The 17,630-nt window shown below is 35.1% G+C and overlaps 1 protein-coding gene across 5 annotated transcripts in view; it reads left to right on the top strand.

The window, feature by feature from the left end:
* Positions 1 to 17,630, top strand: part of LUZP2 (leucine zipper protein 2) — a 510,394-nt gene that overhangs the window by 246,044 nt on the left and 246,720 nt on the right. For all 5 annotated transcript variants that reach the window (XM_040495599.1, XM_040495596.1, XM_040495595.1 and 2 more), the window contains exon 5: positions 4,820 to 4,882. In XM_040495599.1, coding sequence (XP_040351533.1) covers positions 4,820 to 4,882 — 63 coding nt within the window. The remainder of the gene's footprint in view (positions 1 to 4,819; positions 4,883 to 17,630) is intronic.

Genomic DNA, 17,630 nt, shown 5'->3' with positions numbered 1-17,630 from the left:
TGAGTGGGCTGGCCTGTGAGAGCATGCCAATACAAAGGGGTGGCTCGGGCTGTGGGCTCTGTGTTGGTTACTTTGTTTTTGAAAAGCATGTCACCAGGAGGAATTGTTCTGTGCTGGCAATTGAATAACCAATATGCTTTAACCCAGAGTCAGGAAAGAGATGACCACAATCTTGACAAATATGGGATTGAGATACACGTATTAAAACAACGATTATTTTATTAATGTGCATGTGATGGGATTTAGAAGACAGATTTCATAGTACCTCTTCCAAATTGTGGTCATCTCAGAATGCTTTGTGCTTATTCTCCCTCTTTGAAAATTCTAAGTTGACTAAGAATTAAACTAGTTTGTATTTTTAAGCTTTTTTGAGGGGGGGTGTGAATAATATTTATTTTCTCTGTTAGACTGTTGGTGTAATTGAAGTCTGGATGATAAGGAGAGATAAAGATAATTGTTCACTCTCAAATACAGGGGAAGAACTGGATTTGCTTCTGCAAACGTTGTGCTATTTTAGATTTAAGAGCTGATAATCTTATGTGCTACCCTTGATTAGATATCTAGTAACTATGCCTTTTTCCATAAAAATAGCAGGTTGTATGTTTTATGCAAAAGATGTTTCAAATATACCATTTGATAAGTCCATAATAAAATCACATGAAACTTAAAGAATAAGCTTAAATCACAAAAATATGAAAGAAGATAAATTTATGAAAAATTAAACTGAAGAAACAGTAGAGCTGTCATGATCTAATGCTATTTGAAAGTACTTTTTAAGAATATTTTTTATTATCCCTGAGCAAATAATGGAATAGCTTATCTTTCAAACTATGTTCCTCCTAAAAGTCCTAATAGACAGCAAGGAAGAATGAGCTCTCATTCTCTGTAACCAGAGTAATTAAATATATTAATGCTCATTGGATGCATTTCACTACTCTTGTTAATTTTTATGGCTTAACTTGCCCTAAGTGAGACATAATTAGTTTAAAGGCAAAAATTAGCTTCTAGCTTTGACTCTCATTAAGAATAAAGGATTGCTATGTTCTTATATTCTTTGTTCAAAGTAAATAAATGATATTTTCTGTTTCTGAGAATTAAATTCATAGCTATCTCTTGAGAATGCTTATTTTTTCCAGGGATGTTAAAACCTGCTGGGATTTGAGATCAATGGTTTCAAAATGCTAATACTTTTTGAATATTCTGAATATATTTTAGCTCTTGAATATTGAACACTGACTTCTCAAGATTCTCTGTCCTTGTTTCACATTTAAATAATTATATTCTTTATTAATAAAACTAACTTTAATTAAGAGTATAATGAAAACTGGGGCACTGGGCTGGCTCAGTCGGTAGAGCATAAGACTCTTGATCTCCGGGTCTGTAGTTTGAGCCCCACAGTGGGCATAGAGTTTGCTTAAAACAAAACAAAACAAAGCAAAACAAACAAAACAAAGCCTGGTCTAGCTACTTCTTAAGGTTGTTTTGAAGTAATGTGTGAGAAAACGCCATGTCATGTGTTTGTATGTAAGAATAAGATAATTTTTTTTTAAGTTGCTAATTATAGAAAACATATTGAATAATATCAAAATGTGAGGATTTGGGAAAAATTGAGGTCCATGAAGGAATAGGTTATTAATATAAACAAGATGGCTTCATTTTTAGATTTTTATTTTATTTTTAGTAGGCTTCATGCCCAACATGGGCCTTGAACTCAGGACCCCAAGATCAAGAGTCTGTGCTCTACTGACTGAGCCAGTGAGGTACCCAATATAAGTAAGAGTGCTTTTTGTAGTTCATGACTTAAAGACAAATCTGTAATATATCAGATTTTTCTAGTACTTATAAAGTGTTTTTAAAGTAAGCTCTAACAGTTGGCTTTTTTTTTTTTTTTGTAATGGGAGAGCTCACTTAAGCTTTGATTGCAGAGGCATCCACTTCAAAGATGGCTATCTGAAATAAACACAGAGGTGCCAGCCACATCACTAGATAAAGAGCAAGGCCAGGCCCTCCCCCTCCCAGACTTAAAGCTCCTAAAAACCCCCAGCTTCCTTTGTTTTGAAGATCTTGTTTGATTTCAGTAATTGACCTTTGGGGCTGATTGTTTGTTCTCTTCCATTGTTTTAAATTTCCATTCTTATGTTTTAAATTCACCTACCCTCCACCCCAATAAAAAAGCATAACCTCAGGCCTGTGCTCTCCCTGGCTCTTTCTACCTAAGGCTTCCCTGTGTGGCCCAGGTGTAACTTGTAATTTCCACAACTTGTAAGCAATACCTTTATTTTTTTTGTTTTTAAAATTTTCAGTTTCCTGATGATATTGATGAGGGTGTCTTGCAGTCATACTAAGAACCACAAAGGCCGGTCCAGCCACAAGATTGGTTACCAATAGGCTGAGACAGTATGAAGCAGTAAAAATTGGTGCAAAAGCTGTTTATTGGGGCATACACTATTGCTCTGCATACATATCTTTCGTTTTTTAATTTTTTTTTAACGTTTATTTATTTTTGAGAGCCAGAGAGAGACAGCGTGAGCAGGGGAGATGCAGAGAATCTGAAGAATTCAGATTCTGAATCTGAGGCAGGCTCCAGGCTCTGAGCTGTCAGCACAGAGCCAGAGATGAGGCTTTGATCTCATTGACCACAGGATCATGATCTGAGCTGAAGTCAGACACTTAACCAACTGAGCCCCCAGGTGCCCCTGCATTCATATCTAATTTTAAATGGCATTAAGTCCTCCATTGATTCCTTGGTTTACCAACCAAATCAAATTACCTTCTTAAAGGGACAAAGAGTGTGACTCATGTATTCAGGTTGCTGTCAGTATCTTCATAGTTCAAATTTGCCCTGAAAATTATTCGACCAAGATAACGATCATGGTAGTTCTCAAGCTTCTGCTTGTTTTATATGCAGTTTGACCATTCAAAATTGGTTTAGATTTCTATTACCATTTGAAGGAATGGTACAAGAACCCCTACACAAGCCAGAAGAGAGTGTTAACGTCTGTTGTAAGGGTTTACACAACAAACAAAAGCAAAATGTACAAAAACATGAACAAGACAAATACACATCAACTTCAGGGTAGTGGTTACTTCTGGAGACAGGGAAGGAAGAAAAATTAGGTAGGACTTTAATAGTAGGTGTTGTTATGCCCAGAATTCGTGATCCCCAAAGACCACTAGGGAGCCAAGTCCGATGCAAAAGCAAAAGAGCCTTTATTCAAGGTAGCTCGAGCTCAATCCCCTACCTGCACCGACGCAGCGGTGAGATACAGGGGAGAGAGAGTGAGTTTCAAAAGCACAAAGGTTTTATAGGGGTCTAGGGGCAGCCAATTGGCTGAGGAAGGGTCGTGGCCTCGGCCGATTGGCTGGGGAAGGGTCAGAGTCCTGTTACGCAGGTGGCTGGGCGTGTTTTGATCAGGAAGTTTGAACGGGTGAGCGGGAGGTTACTCAAGGGGAGGAGGCACGGTCTGAGGTTTCTGTGATTTTCCCGGAAAAGGGGTCATGTCTGGGACATAGTCACTCAAGGTGGAGAACAGAGAACAAGATGGAGTCGGCCGGTGTAGGCCCGCCCTTTCAGGTGTAATATTTTTTTTTTATATGATTTGAAGGAAGTTTAAATATTTACATTTGTTTATTCTTAAGGTTGGGCCCAGAGACATTTTACATACGACTTCTTGATCTTTTGTTTATGTCTGAAATGTGTCAGAACTGTTTTTTTTTCTTTTTTAAATCTGTATATATAGTGAAAATTCATTTTACTCCTAAACTTGATTTCTACTGATTCAGTCTATCTCTGTAGATAATGCACATTACCAGTCTCTTTTGTATTATTTCAGGGATCCTCTAAGACTATGTTGTCCCACTATGTACATAAGACTGCTGAGCATTATAAAATGGCTGGTCCAAATTGAGATATGCTGTTAGTGTAAACCATACAGTGCATTTTAAAGATGTACTACAAACTCTAATGTCAATTATATCATTAATCCATGACATGTCAAAATGATGTCTTGAATATATTGAATTAAATAAAATGTAATAGTGAAATTAATTTTATCTGTTTCCTGTTGCTTTTTTTAAAAATGTGACTATGAGGAAATAAAAAATTGGAGAAATTAAATATTTCATCCACTATCATAAATTTACTTTTTATCATAGTGAATGCTCAACGGCTATAAAGTCTCAAATTTTAAAACTATGCTATACTGACTTTGTTTTCAAAATACTCAGGCAGATATGCTCAGGGAGAAAAGGTGCTATGTTTATGCAAACATGGCTTGGACAACTGACCTAAGATCACATATCCCAACAATATCACATTCGGAAGGAAACATCATGGTTTCTTTGATGTAGTATTATAACATTCCGTGTTTTTGAGATCAGAAATATCACCATGCAATTGCTTTCTAACCTGCCACTGATGAAAATTACCTGGAGAGTGTTTTATGAGTGGAGATTTCTAGGCGCAACCCTAGAATCTGGCTTTTTGTTGTTTGTCTTGTTTTGTTTTTTTAAAGGACCACATTTTTTTTTATTCAGGTTTAAATAGTTAGAGAATCACAGTTATAATATGCACAGTTTCTTAATTAAAAATAATGAATCTTTTACTACATGAGAAAAGGCTTTTTTATGATCAATGGATATATGTATGAATTGGGCAATGAAAGTTTGGTTAATGAAAATTTTAATCCTTTGTTCTTTTTCAGTATTTCTTTATAAAGAAATAATCATTGTATTATGCTTCAAAAATCATGAAAATAAATTGACAAATCCATAGAAATGAGTTTGAAATGTTCTTACATAATATTTTATTCATTTTCAGATTAATTTTTTAAAGACTGAAATGGAAAGAAAGAGCAAAATGATCCGAGATCTCCAGAATGAGGTAAGATATATTTCAGGCAAATTCTATAAAAAAAAAAAAAAAAAAAGACAAACCCACATATAGTTTCATCACAAGTTTTGGAGTATTGATCACATGCAAATTTGACCTTATAGTAATGCCCCTGATTTCGAATCCTAGAGACCACCAAGAAGCCGATACGGATGCAAACACACGAGGGTTTATTTGCAAGCTTGAGCTTGGGCCCAAGTATACCCAACACAGCGGAGCAGGGACTTGGATCCCTAGGTTAAGAGGCGTAGCAGTTTTATAGGGGCCAATGGCCAATGAGATTGTAACACACACAGAAAGTTGCATAGTCATGTCAGTCCACACGCAGGTGGCCAATTGAATTACAATTTACCCTATAGTAACTGTTTGAACTAGCCTATCACTCTGGTCAGAATTGGCGCGCAAGTTTGGCGGGCAAAGGGCGGGGTTTACATTCTCTGGCAGTTAGGGGTTCCACATTCCTAAATGAGCCGGTTTCCGGTAAGGGTGCGCTCAGCGGCTTGACTAGGGTGGGGGAGCGTCTTAAGCAATAAGTAGGTCATGTGGGGGTTATACATGAGATGGTGGGTGTAGCACAAAATGGAATTAGTCTTGCTCTGCTTGTCCAGGGGTAGGGGATTTTTGTTAAATTCCTTGGGTCCCACACTTATGTGTGAATGGAAAGGAATTGTAAGGTTAAGAATTTCAAAGAGTAGATAATCCCTACTTCTATCTGTATTTGATAATGTTATTAGTTCATGCCTCCCTATTTCATTTTCCTTCTAATTATATTTTGCTTGGACTACTATTACAAATTAATTTTCATTTCATAAATTTATCTATCCACCAAATGACATCAGAGGGGGTGAAGAAGAAGACTAGCTAGAAATTGACTTCCTGCAAGGAAGAGTTAATCTAGAATGAAAAATTTATTTAGGATAATCTTCAAGTAACATAAAGTTTAACAGAAATAGGCTGGAACAGGTTTCGCTATAGCCTTCAAAGTATAAGGACTCTATAAAATACTGTATTTTTTTTTCTTCTGATTCTCTGTCTTGTTATACAACCACTTTATTTTCTACAGTTCCTCCATCACATTTCTATTTCTACCTTTTCATTTCCATTTTCTTGAATGCAGTTAATTAGGACTCTTAAACCATGACTAATTAATAATACATTTTCCTTGATCAGTCTCACTAATTATGGTTTAGTTTAAATCCCAAAATAATCACTCTAGATTTTCCTAATCTCTATTCTTTTAAGTCCCTTGTTCATTCATTCATCTATTCCTTCCTTTATTTTTTGAGACATTTGAACAATAGATGAGATACATTATTCACATTATTCCTAAATGGTTTCCATCTTGATATCAAGTTTAAAAAATAGACTTTACAAATGTTTTGGTATCAAGCATTTATCATCAGTGCTCTGATTATGACATTAAAATGGCTTAACAGGTGTGTGAAAAATGTACAGAAGAAAGGAAAGCAAGACAGATTTTAAATGGCTTTCTGATGATTCTATTGTATTTTAATTTCTTTCTAATGAGTTTTACTTCTGAGTGTTCTTAAGAAACTTAAGATGGAAGGGACTTGATAATGGTTTCCCTGAGGGCTAAATCTCAATTTCCTATTTATAGTGGAAAATATCAGTAGACCAGAGTTACCCCGGAATGCTGAGTGTACTGGATAATATCTTGTTCACTGGAACTCAGTGAGAGGGTCATATTAGTCCAGTCAAACACTTCCGGGATTATTTAAGGAAAGGGGAATGTTTAAAACAACATTAAAGTCAATATTAAAATAGGAAATAAAGAACATTTGCCTGTGCATGCACAAATACACATATGAACAACATGAACACAGTTGTATGATAATGGAAGGATTATAGGTTAATTTAGATCACTAAGCTTCATCAGTTAATTTTAAATCTTAGATAATTTTTTTAAGTCTAGACTATAAGAAGAAATCAGTTTTAAAATCAATCTATAAATTATTCATAACAAATATATATAAAGAATGAATGAAATATTTTTTTCTGGAGGATACCTTTATAGTATGATGTTAATTTTCTAAATGTATAGGCTAGAATAATTCTAAAACAAATACAACTTCACAGGAGTAATATCTACTAAATAAAGCTTTGAAATGAAATTTACTACTCACTTTCATCAGATTGAAAATCTGCAAGATGATAACTGATAAGTAGAGACAGTTTTTGACTTCCCTAATGAAATCTAATGGTGAACATATATCATCAATTGAAATTTTTAAATTTGACTCCTTTCTATTAATTCCTTGAAATTTTAGGCTTATTATTTTGACAAATGATCATTATGTGTAGAGACTAAACAAAATGATTGACCCATATACGGACAGCTGCCTGGAAGATTTTTAGTTGAAAAGCAAGAAAAAAATCAAACAAGAATTAATTAAACAAAATATAAAGAGGTGAGGGAAACAGTATAGGTATAAAGACATTTCTGGAAGAAGCTTGAAGTCCCCAGAGAACTTCTGAGTGAGGGTTTTGGGGAAGTTTCAGTAGAACAAGGGACTTTTGAAAATTATTAAAGAATGATCAACATTTTTTTTTCCCATTATGTGAACGCAACTATTAAAAGACATTTATACATTACCACCTAAGGATTTGGGTTTTAAGACTTAATATATCCCTTGGAGGAGGAAAAATACTCAGATTTTAGAAAAAGCAAATGCTGTGTGAGGCAGAAAGTTTTAAGTTATGACCTGCTTTTCTGCTTATGTTCTCTTGCATGGGACATTCAAGTCACATCTATTCCCCCAGTGTATTTCTTTGTATGAAATTACCACAGTAGGAATTAATAAATGGTGGAAACTCCTTTTGAGATTCTTCATATATGTAAAATCATATGGTATTTGATTTTCTCTGACTGACTTATTTCAGTTAGCGTAATATACTCTAGGTCCACCTATGGTAAGGTCTCATTCCTTTTTATAGCTGAGTAGCATTCCATTGTATATGTATACACATCTTCTTTATCCATTCATCTATGGGTGTACAGTTAGGTTGCTTCCATACATTGGCTATTGTAGTAATGCTACAATAAACATATGTCGTAGACATGAGTGCATATATCTTTTTAAGTTAGTAGTTTTGTTTTCTTTAAGTACCAAGTACTGTAATTATTGGATCCTATGGTAATGCTATTTTTGGCACTTCCATACTGTTTTCTTCAGTGATTGTAGCAATTTACATCCCCACCAAAAGTACATGAAAATTCTCTTTTCTCCACATCCTCACCAACACTTGTTATTTCTTGTCTTTTCAATACCAGCCAGCCTAACAGGTGTGAGGTGATATCTCATTGTGGTTGTGATTTGCATTTATCTGATAATTAGTGATCTTGAGCATTTTTTAGGTATCTGTTGGCCAGCTCTATGGAGAAATGCATATTTAGGTGCCCTGCTAATTTTTTTAACCATATGGGTTTTTTTGTTTTTTTTTTGGTGTTAAAATGTCTTAGTTCTTTGTATATTTTGGATATTAATCCCTCATTGGATATATAATTTGCAAATATCTTCTCCCATTTAGTAGGTTGCATTTTTGTTTTCTTGATGGTTTCCTTTGCTGTTCAAAAGCTTTTTTTTTTTTTTAATTTGATGTAGTCCTAATAGTTTATTTTTGCTTTTGTTTCCCTTGCCTGAGAAGACATATCCATAAACATCTTGCTAAGGGTGATAGCAAAGAAATTACTGCCCAATTTGTGTTTGTTTGTTTGTTTGTTTGTTTTCAGATTTTTATTGTTTTAGGTGTCACATTTAGGTCTTTAATTCATTTTAAGCTTATTTTTGTGTATGGTGTATGAGAGTGGTCCAGTTTTTTTTTCTCTTTTCTTTTCTTTTCTTTCTTTTTTTTTTTCCCCCGCATGTGGCTGTCTAGTTTCCCCAACACTGTTTTTTGAAAAGACTGTCTTTTCCCCATTGTATATTCTTGACTCCTTTGTCATAGATTAATTAACCATAGAGGCATGGGTTTATTTCTGGGCCCTCTATTCTGTTTCATGGATTTATGTGTCTATTTTTGTGTTGGTAATATACTGTTTTGATTACTATAGCCTTGTACTATATCTTGAAATTTGGGACTGTAATACTTCTAGTTCTGTTCTTCTTTCTCAAGATTGTTTTGGCTATTCAGGGTTTTTTTGTGGCTCCATACAAATTTTAGGTTATTTTTTCTAGCTCTGTGAAAAAAGCTATTCCTATTTTGATAGGGATTGCATTAAATCTGTAGATTGTTTTGAGTATTATGGTATTTTTAACAATATTAATTTTTTTTCAATCCATTAGCATGGTATATCTTTCCATTTATTTTGTAATCTTCAATTTCTTTCATCAGTATCTTATAGTTTTCTTAATATATTAAGTTAAAACTTAATATGGTTTTCTTAATGTAGGTCTATTACCTCCTTGGTTAAATTAATCCTAGATAATTTATTCTTCTTGGTGTAATTGTGAATGGGATATTTTTCTTGATTTCTCTTTCTTCTGCTTCATTATTAGTGTGTGGAAATACAACAAACTTCAATACATTGATTTTATATCCTGCAACCTTACTGAATTCATTTATCAGTTCTAGGGAGTTTTTAGGTGTAATCATTAGGATTTTCTACATATTATCATATCATCTGGGAATATGACAGTTTGACTTTTTTCTTACCAGTTTGGATGCATTTTATTTATTTTTCTTGACTGATTGTTGCAGCTAAGACTTAAGGTTCTATGTTGAATAAAGTGGTGATAGTAGACCTCATTGTCTTACTCCTGATATAGCAGAAGAACTCTTAGTTTTTCACCTTTGAGTATATATAATATTACCTGTGGATTTTTCATATATGGCCTTTATTATATTGGGGTTTTTTTTCCCACTAAGCCTTCTTTGTTGGTTTTTATCGTAAACGGATATTGCACTTTGTCAAATGCTTTTTCTGCACCTATTGAGATGGTCATATGGTTTTTATCCCTACTTTAAATTTTTTTTAATGTTTATTTATTTTGAGAGAGAGAGAGAGAGAGAGAAACAGATCATGAGCAGGGGAGGAGCAGAGAGAGAGGGAGACACAGAATCTGAAGCAGGCTCCAGGCTGTGAGCTGTCAGTACAGAGCCGGATGTGGGGCTCAAACCCATGAACTGTGAATCATGACCTGAGACGAAGTTGGATGCTTAACTGACTGAGCCACGAAGGGACCCCTGTTCTTCCTCTTGTTAATGTGATATATTACATTGACTTATTTGTGAATATTGAACTGCTCTTGCATCCATGGAATAAATTCCACTTTATTGAATGATCTTTTTAATGTATTTTTGAATTATTTGTGCTAATATTTTGTTGAGAATTTTTGCATCTGTTCATCAGCAACATTGTCTTATAGTTTTGTTTTTTGTAGTGTCTTTGTCTGATTTTGGTATCAGGGTAATGCTGGCTTCAGAGAATGAATTTGGAAGTTTTCCTTCCTCTATATTTTGGAATAGTTTAAGAAGAATAGGTATTAACTCTAAAAAATAAATGTTTGGTAGAATTCACCTGTGAAGCATCTGGTCCTGGACTTTTGTTTGTTGGCAGTTTTTAGATTATCTGGTTTTGATGTCTCTTATGCAGTCAATTTTTCTGCATGCAATCACTGATTTTTCATTTTGTATTTGGTTATTTTTATATGATTAGAGCAAATACGAAAATTTGCACCAGGAGTGCCTGGGTAGCTCAGTTAAGTGTTTGACTTTGGCTCAGGTCGTGATCTCTTAGTTTGTGAGTTTGAGCCCCGCATCAGTCTCTGTGCTGATAGCTCAGAGCCTGTAGCCTGCTTGGGATTCTGTGTCCTCCTCTCTCTCTGCACTTTCCCTGCTCATGCTTTGTTTCTCTCTGTGTCTCTCAAAAATAAATAAATATTTTAAAAAGATATGTGTGAAAACATTTGAGCCAAAAAAATGAAACAAAGGAACAAAAAAGTCAGCCTGCCTTCTATGACTTCCATATATATGATAAGTGCATTATCATGTGATAGAGATAATCTCATGGACTCCAAAGCTTAGGAGCCTCTTTGACTTTGCACTTTCAAAATATGCTGTCTTCACTATTCTTTCCAATGTTTTTTTTTTTTAAATTACTCATTTTACCCCCTAGGATAAAGTAAGTTTATCTATAATGGTCCTAGATATAAGAAAGTCTCAAAGAATGAGTAGGATCATATGTAGATATTGAAATATTGGACAAATTAGACATTATGGTATGCATCTTTGATTAATTGAAACCCCTTAATGAAATGTGTGAGTCTGATTATCTCCAGGACTTTTTAAAGGAATACATAGTTGGTAATATTTGATTTAGATTGGTATCAAAACATAGTCTGAATCTAATTAGTAGATGGAGATAAAAGGGAAGGGAGGGGAGAGGAAAAATAAAGGAAGGAGAGAAGTAGGGAGAAAGATGCCCCTCCCCCCAACCCCCAGCACTATTTGTTATGGTGGTTTGTTTTAAGACCGATTCTTATGATTATTTTCCCGAGACTCATTCAGGACGGTTCAAGGTAAGGATGAAATAAGTAATCAAACTAAAAATAATAATAACGAAATTCAAGAACCATAGAAGTGGGCCACACTCTGCCCAGGGATGGAGATCAGAAATTTGTCAAATCTACCTTTTTTCAGTGGCAGGCTTTCCCTCTCACTATTTTTCATGGCTCCATTTTTTTTTTCTTTCTAGTTTCTCAATTCTTTTGCTCATCTATTTATTGCATGGCTCGTAAAGTTTAACCTGACTCCAAATTACTAATATGACTCCTCTAGCTCCTACTAATAACTGATTTAATCTCTTTTTACATTTGGTTTTATTGCTGTTGTTATAAGTGACTGGGAGAAAATTCTTGCCATAGGTCAAGTCACTGACCAATCTGTAGATTTCCAAAGAATTCCAAATAGCCACGGACATATCCAGGCATAGGAGAAATAGAACATGTGATTTTAGATGCAGTGTGCCAGTTGCTGTTCTCAGCCTTGACAAAAATAATTCTCTGCTAAAACAAAAAGGATTTATTAACTCATACAGAGATCATACAAAATTGTTAGGAGAACTGAATACATAGCTTATAGGCTGAACGTTAGGAACTACCACAGTATACCCCAGAACTGGTTGTATTAAGGCTAGGCTGTCTCTCCCAAGACCAGGAAGCTGCCAGCCAGCTTGATGCTCCCATCCCTGCAGACTCTGGAATTACACAGCCCTATCTATCTCTTGTGCATGAGGCAACGGATAACATCTATACTGTTTTCTCATGTAACAAATTTCTGTCTACATATGTATTGCAGGAATCACGTTTGATGAGCAAAGCCCAAGTCATGTCTGCCCTGGAGCTATAATGAATTTTAGAAATGGAGGGAATTGGTTTGTTTTATTTCTAATTTGTTTTCTTTAAGTTTTCTTTAGAGATATGGGTTTAACACTGTGAGTAACTTTCACATTGTCAGAACAGCGTTCTAAAATTTGGTAGCCTGTGTTATTAACAACCTTTCTTAATAAAGGTTTAGAGTACATGATAACCAGGTTTAGTATATGGCAGACCATCACTAAAGGGTTTTGAGTACTTGAGGTAAGTACCACTGACAAACCGTTCAGTTATACATATGTGTATGTTACGATATCTTGTGTGTATAAATGTCATTTTACCTATCTTTACAATGTTATTTTAACTTTGCTTTTCTCTGGATTATTTCCTCAATTAGATGATAACTTTTTGAAGTTAGAATCCTACCTTCCCTAAAATATTAGACTTAACATTTTTATTGTAATTTTTTTTAATGTTTCTTTATTTTGAGAGAGAGAGAATGCTAGCAGGGGAGGGTTAGAGAAAGAAAGAGAGAGAGAGAGAATCCCAAGTAGGCTCTGTGCTGTCAGTGCAGAGTCTGACATAGGGTTCAAACTCAGGAATCATGAGATTATAACCTGAGCCGAAATCAAGTCAGACGCTTAACAGACTTGAGTCACCTAGGCACCCCTATAATTCACAATTTTTAACACACAAAAAACACAGGGCCAAGACTCTGTGCAATGAAAATAAATTAAGACCACACTTAAGACTGTTCTTAGCACCAGTAGATTAAATGAGTTGAATAAACACTGGACATTATCTCCAAATTTGGAGATTGGAGTTGGGTTCCCTAATTTGCTATTCTCTACAATAGCGATGCTTAGAGATCCTGTAAAATATAAAGATTGATATCAGAGAATCTCTTACCATGCTGAAATTCTAAGATAACAGAAAAAAAAGTATAGATACATATGTGTGTTTCTCAAAGGAAAGGGTTTAGATTCTCAGAGGGAGTCCATGGCTCAGAGAAAAATAATAAAGGTCAGTAACCACTGATCTAGAGAAATATCTAGTAAGTTTTAAGAAGAAAACCCATTTTGGTTCAACTCTTATGGCTGTAAATCTCTCTAAAACAAATTATTCCATCTTCTTGCCTCAGTAAACACATTCAAGTGAAGATGATGGGTTCTTTCATAATGTGACAGAGTTCTTCAGGGTCATCATTCTGCAAATGGATTCTCATGGCTGCCTGCAGATGAATAGATGTAAAGTTTGAGTCAAATATATACTGAGTCCAGGACATGCCTGAGATGTTTTCAAATAATTCCATTACAATCTTTCACTTTATTCCTGCTGATTTACCTTGTTTTAAGCGATTAGTTCTGAACAATTGTGGTGACTGGTTATTCTGGCTAGTTTTGTTTGTACCTAGTATGTAAAGTTTAACCATCCCCATTAGGTCCTAGGGCTACTGTGATAAAGTACCACAAACTGGCTGGTTTCAAACAATAGAAGGTTACTTTCTTTACAATTCTGAAGGCTAGACGTTCTAAAATCAGTTCTAAAATCAAAGTGCGGCAGGGGCTTGCTCCTTTGGAAGGTTCCAGGAAGTAATAATTCTTCCTTGCCTCTTTCTAGTTTCTTGTGCCTCCAGAGGAAATCCTTCCCATTCTTTGGCCTGTCAAGAATCTCAGCTTCTTGCCTTCATATGACTTTCTCTATGTGTGTTCTCTTTATGTGTTCTCTCTTCTTCTTCTTTTTTTTTTTTTCAACGTTTATTTATTTTTGGGACAGAGAGAGACAGAGCATGAACGGGCGAGGGGCAGAGAGAGAGGGAGACACAGAATCGGAAACAGGCTCCAGGCTCTGAGCCATCAGCCCAGAGCCTGACGCGGGGCTCGAACTCACAGACCGCGAGATCGTGACCTGGCTGAAGTCGGACGCTTAACCGACTGCGCCACCCAGGCGCCCCTCTCTTCTTCTTATACGAATACCAGTTACCAAATTTAGGCCCTACCATAATGTAGTATAACTTGGTTTTAACTTAATTACATGTGCAAAGGCCCTCTTTTCAAATATGGTCACATTCTGAGATTGTAGGTGGATGTGAATTTGATACATTCAAACCAGTCCACCATTTATAGCATTTTGTATATTTCAGGTAAACGGCCTAGGCATTTTTGTTTTTTTTTTTTTATAGCAAGCAAGGAGAGAACATTTTATTAGTTGCAAGTCTTGGGCAATTTTTTAACAGGGAAAGAGCAAACATTTTATTACACAAAAATCTGTCTATGGAAATACTCTAATATTGTTAATTTAGATGCACATCTAAGATTTATTTATATTTTCATTTCTAAGATAAACAGCTTAATTCCTAACATTGTCCCAACTTGTGCTAGATTCCTGAAGGATATAATAAATATTATTACATTTAAATTATCTTTGTCTATGACAAAGATCTTTGTCTATAGACAAAACAATCTTTGTCTATGAGGAATATAAAGAACAGAATTTAGTAACATAACATTTTTCAGTATAATATATAATGATACATTAATAATTACAAAACCCACACAAAAACATAATAAATATATTGAAATAAGCATTTTACAATAAAAACTTGTAAGGGGGGCAGATAAGGGTAATACTCAGGTCTGGTGGACACCGAATTCATTGAAGAGGTGACTTTTGAAAGAAATAAAAGGACTAGAATTTATGGCTATTTTATTCACAACCAAGAAAGAAAACCTAAAAAAAGTTGATATTGCAAACATTCCCTTATAAGTGAAAGGTTATTAACTATTTACTGATTTAAAGAAAACAATTAAGTTTGATGATTGTGGCTGAATTTAATTTCAGGCCAGCTTACTTATAAAGCATGTATGTATTTTTAGTGTCTAAATCAATGCTGTAAGTACGTGTTGTAAGAGAGCATTGGGGCAGCCAATCTTATAGAGCCAAAGCATAATACACAGAAAAATAAATCTGAAAATGTCCACTGTAGGATACAGCTACATCAGTGAGCTTTCCACTTTGAAGACACATAATTTTTTCTTAGCATTTCAGAAGTAAGCCAGAACTGCTGTTTTATGGGAGATTACTATCTAACTTATATTTTATTTTATTTAGTGCTACAATCAATTAATTCTGCCTAATTCTAGTTTATTACATCAGAATATTAGCTATATGCTACATCTAAAATTGTCTGCCGTTTTAGAAATGATTCTCAGTTGAAATTGTGTGACGTGTGCCCTCGGAGGCAAGTGGGTCACTGTTTCTCTTTTCCAGAAGGGGAATAGCCAGTGTTCTCTAATGTACTGCTTCAAGTGAAGGAGAGAGTGTGATTTCTTAATTTCGTGTTTCTTGTAAACATTGTTTATCTTTTTTATGTACCTCAGAATATTCGTTTAGTACATGAGAAAACTTCACATAAGACATTTAGCACATATTTAGCTCTTAACATTGGAAACTTACTATCATTATAATTGCTGTCACTGAGTCCTGAGGTAAAATTAATTCATCAATAAGCAATGCTGTGTACAAATATTTCCTTATGAAATGGTTCTAAACAAACAAAAAATCCCTCCCTATGTCTCCTAAATGAAAACAATAAGGTAAGACATTACTCTACCTCTCTAACTTTTAGACAGTCTCATTCCATCTCTCCAAATGTCTCTCTCCATATGGTAGATGAGAAGACCAAGAACCATTCGATTAACATCCCACCAGTTTAGAAAACAATAGCCAAACGAGATAGTTCTTTCAGATTGTACCAGCAAAAAAATCCCAGAGAAGATTCTGAATAATTCTATGGACACTCACCATGGCCAGGGGAATGAACACTTTATTTGTCCATGAATGAGTCACATTTCTGCCCTTTAGTTAGATGGGATTAGCTCTATTACAAACTCTTATATATGATCTAGCATTTTGTATATTTCAGGTAAACCGCTTAGGCATTTAAAAAAAAAAACAGGCAAGAATGGAACATTTTCTTAAGTTGGATGCTTAACTGACTGAGCCACTCAGGTGCCCCTGTTTTGTTTTTTAATGTAATGACCTCTGGTTCACAGAATTGGATCAGTCATGATCTGTGGTTCTATGGTTCCTAGAAAATTTCCATCATGTGACACTGATTCTGCAAAGGCCCTTAAAAAATTAATTTAAATAAACACGAGTAAAGACTCTGACCAACATGTGAGCAAAATCTTATTAAAGTCCCTTTTAGCACCATCATCCATAGTTTTTACATGAACAAATTAAGGAATAGAGAGGTAAAAGTCCCACAGTGAGTTGTGGAGTTGGGGTTTGAAACCAGACCAACACAAGAGCTAATACTCTCAGCCTTTAACTAGAGTTTAGACTGTGAATTCAAGTTACTAAGTTCAGGGTTTCAACATTTTTGCACTAAGCCTAATTGAAGTTTGAAAAACTCTCTACCTCTTTTCAATGTAGTTTCAACCATCAAGTGAAACACTTCACCTTTTGCTCCTTCTTTTTTTTCCCCCCTCCTTCCTACTCCTGTGAAAAGTTTATTCACAGGAGTGAATGTAGCTAACATCATACGTTTCTTTCAACCTCAGGGAAACTTAGACTTAGTGAATCATTAGCGCAGAGAAACTTTTTGTGCTCTGCACTAAAATAAAAATATTAATATTGTTGAAATAGACTGAACCTACCGTATGTGGGCCCTCAAAATGATAGTGGGGCCTTTTCCACCTTATTTCTGAATGTTGCACAAAGCAACACTAGATGGGGCAATTAATGTGCTCCCTCATTCATTGAGACCTATGTTCCAAGAATGTTTCTAGCCCCAGGTGAGAGAAACTTCCATTTCCATCATCATTTTCCATTTCCCTAAAAAATAGATTTCTTAACCTACCATGGTCCATTTTAATAACATAAAACTGGTATCAGGAAATTACAAATGAGTTAGTTCATAGAAACATTTTTATACATTAAGAACCTTCCAGGGGCGCCTGGGTGGCGCAGTCGGTTAAGCGTCCGACTTCAGCCACGTCACGATCTCGCGGTCCGTGAGTTCGAGCCCCGCGTCAGGCTCTGGGCTGATGGCTCGGAGCCTGGAGCCTGTTTCCGATTCTGTGTCTCCCTCTCTCTCTGCCCCTCCCCCGTTCATGCTCTGTCTGTGTCCCAAAAATAAATAAAAACGTTGAAAAAAAATTAAAAAAAATAAAATAAAATGGGAAAAACATAGTAAAGAGTTTTAAGGTGCAGGATATTCTTTAAAAAAAAAAAAAAAGAACCTTCTAAAACTATGCATTATGCCCTATTTAAATTTAGCGATGACTTCTAATCTCTTTCTTACCCAAAACATTTTTTTTAAACTAGGTGTCTTCCTCCATGCTTCTGAAACTTCAAGATACACGAGAAGCACCTGGGGATCTTGTAAAAATGCAGATACT

This window comes from Herpailurus yagouaroundi, unplaced genomic scaffold (assembly GCF_014898765.1).
Source record: "Herpailurus yagouaroundi ecotype Mexico unplaced genomic scaffold, PumYag 187, whole genome shotgun sequence".
Classification (NCBI taxonomy): domain Eukaryota; kingdom Metazoa; phylum Chordata; class Mammalia; order Carnivora; family Felidae; genus Herpailurus; species Herpailurus yagouaroundi.
The sequence above is the reverse complement of the archived record's forward strand: the minus strand, read 5'-3'. Positions and strand labels throughout refer to the sequence as shown.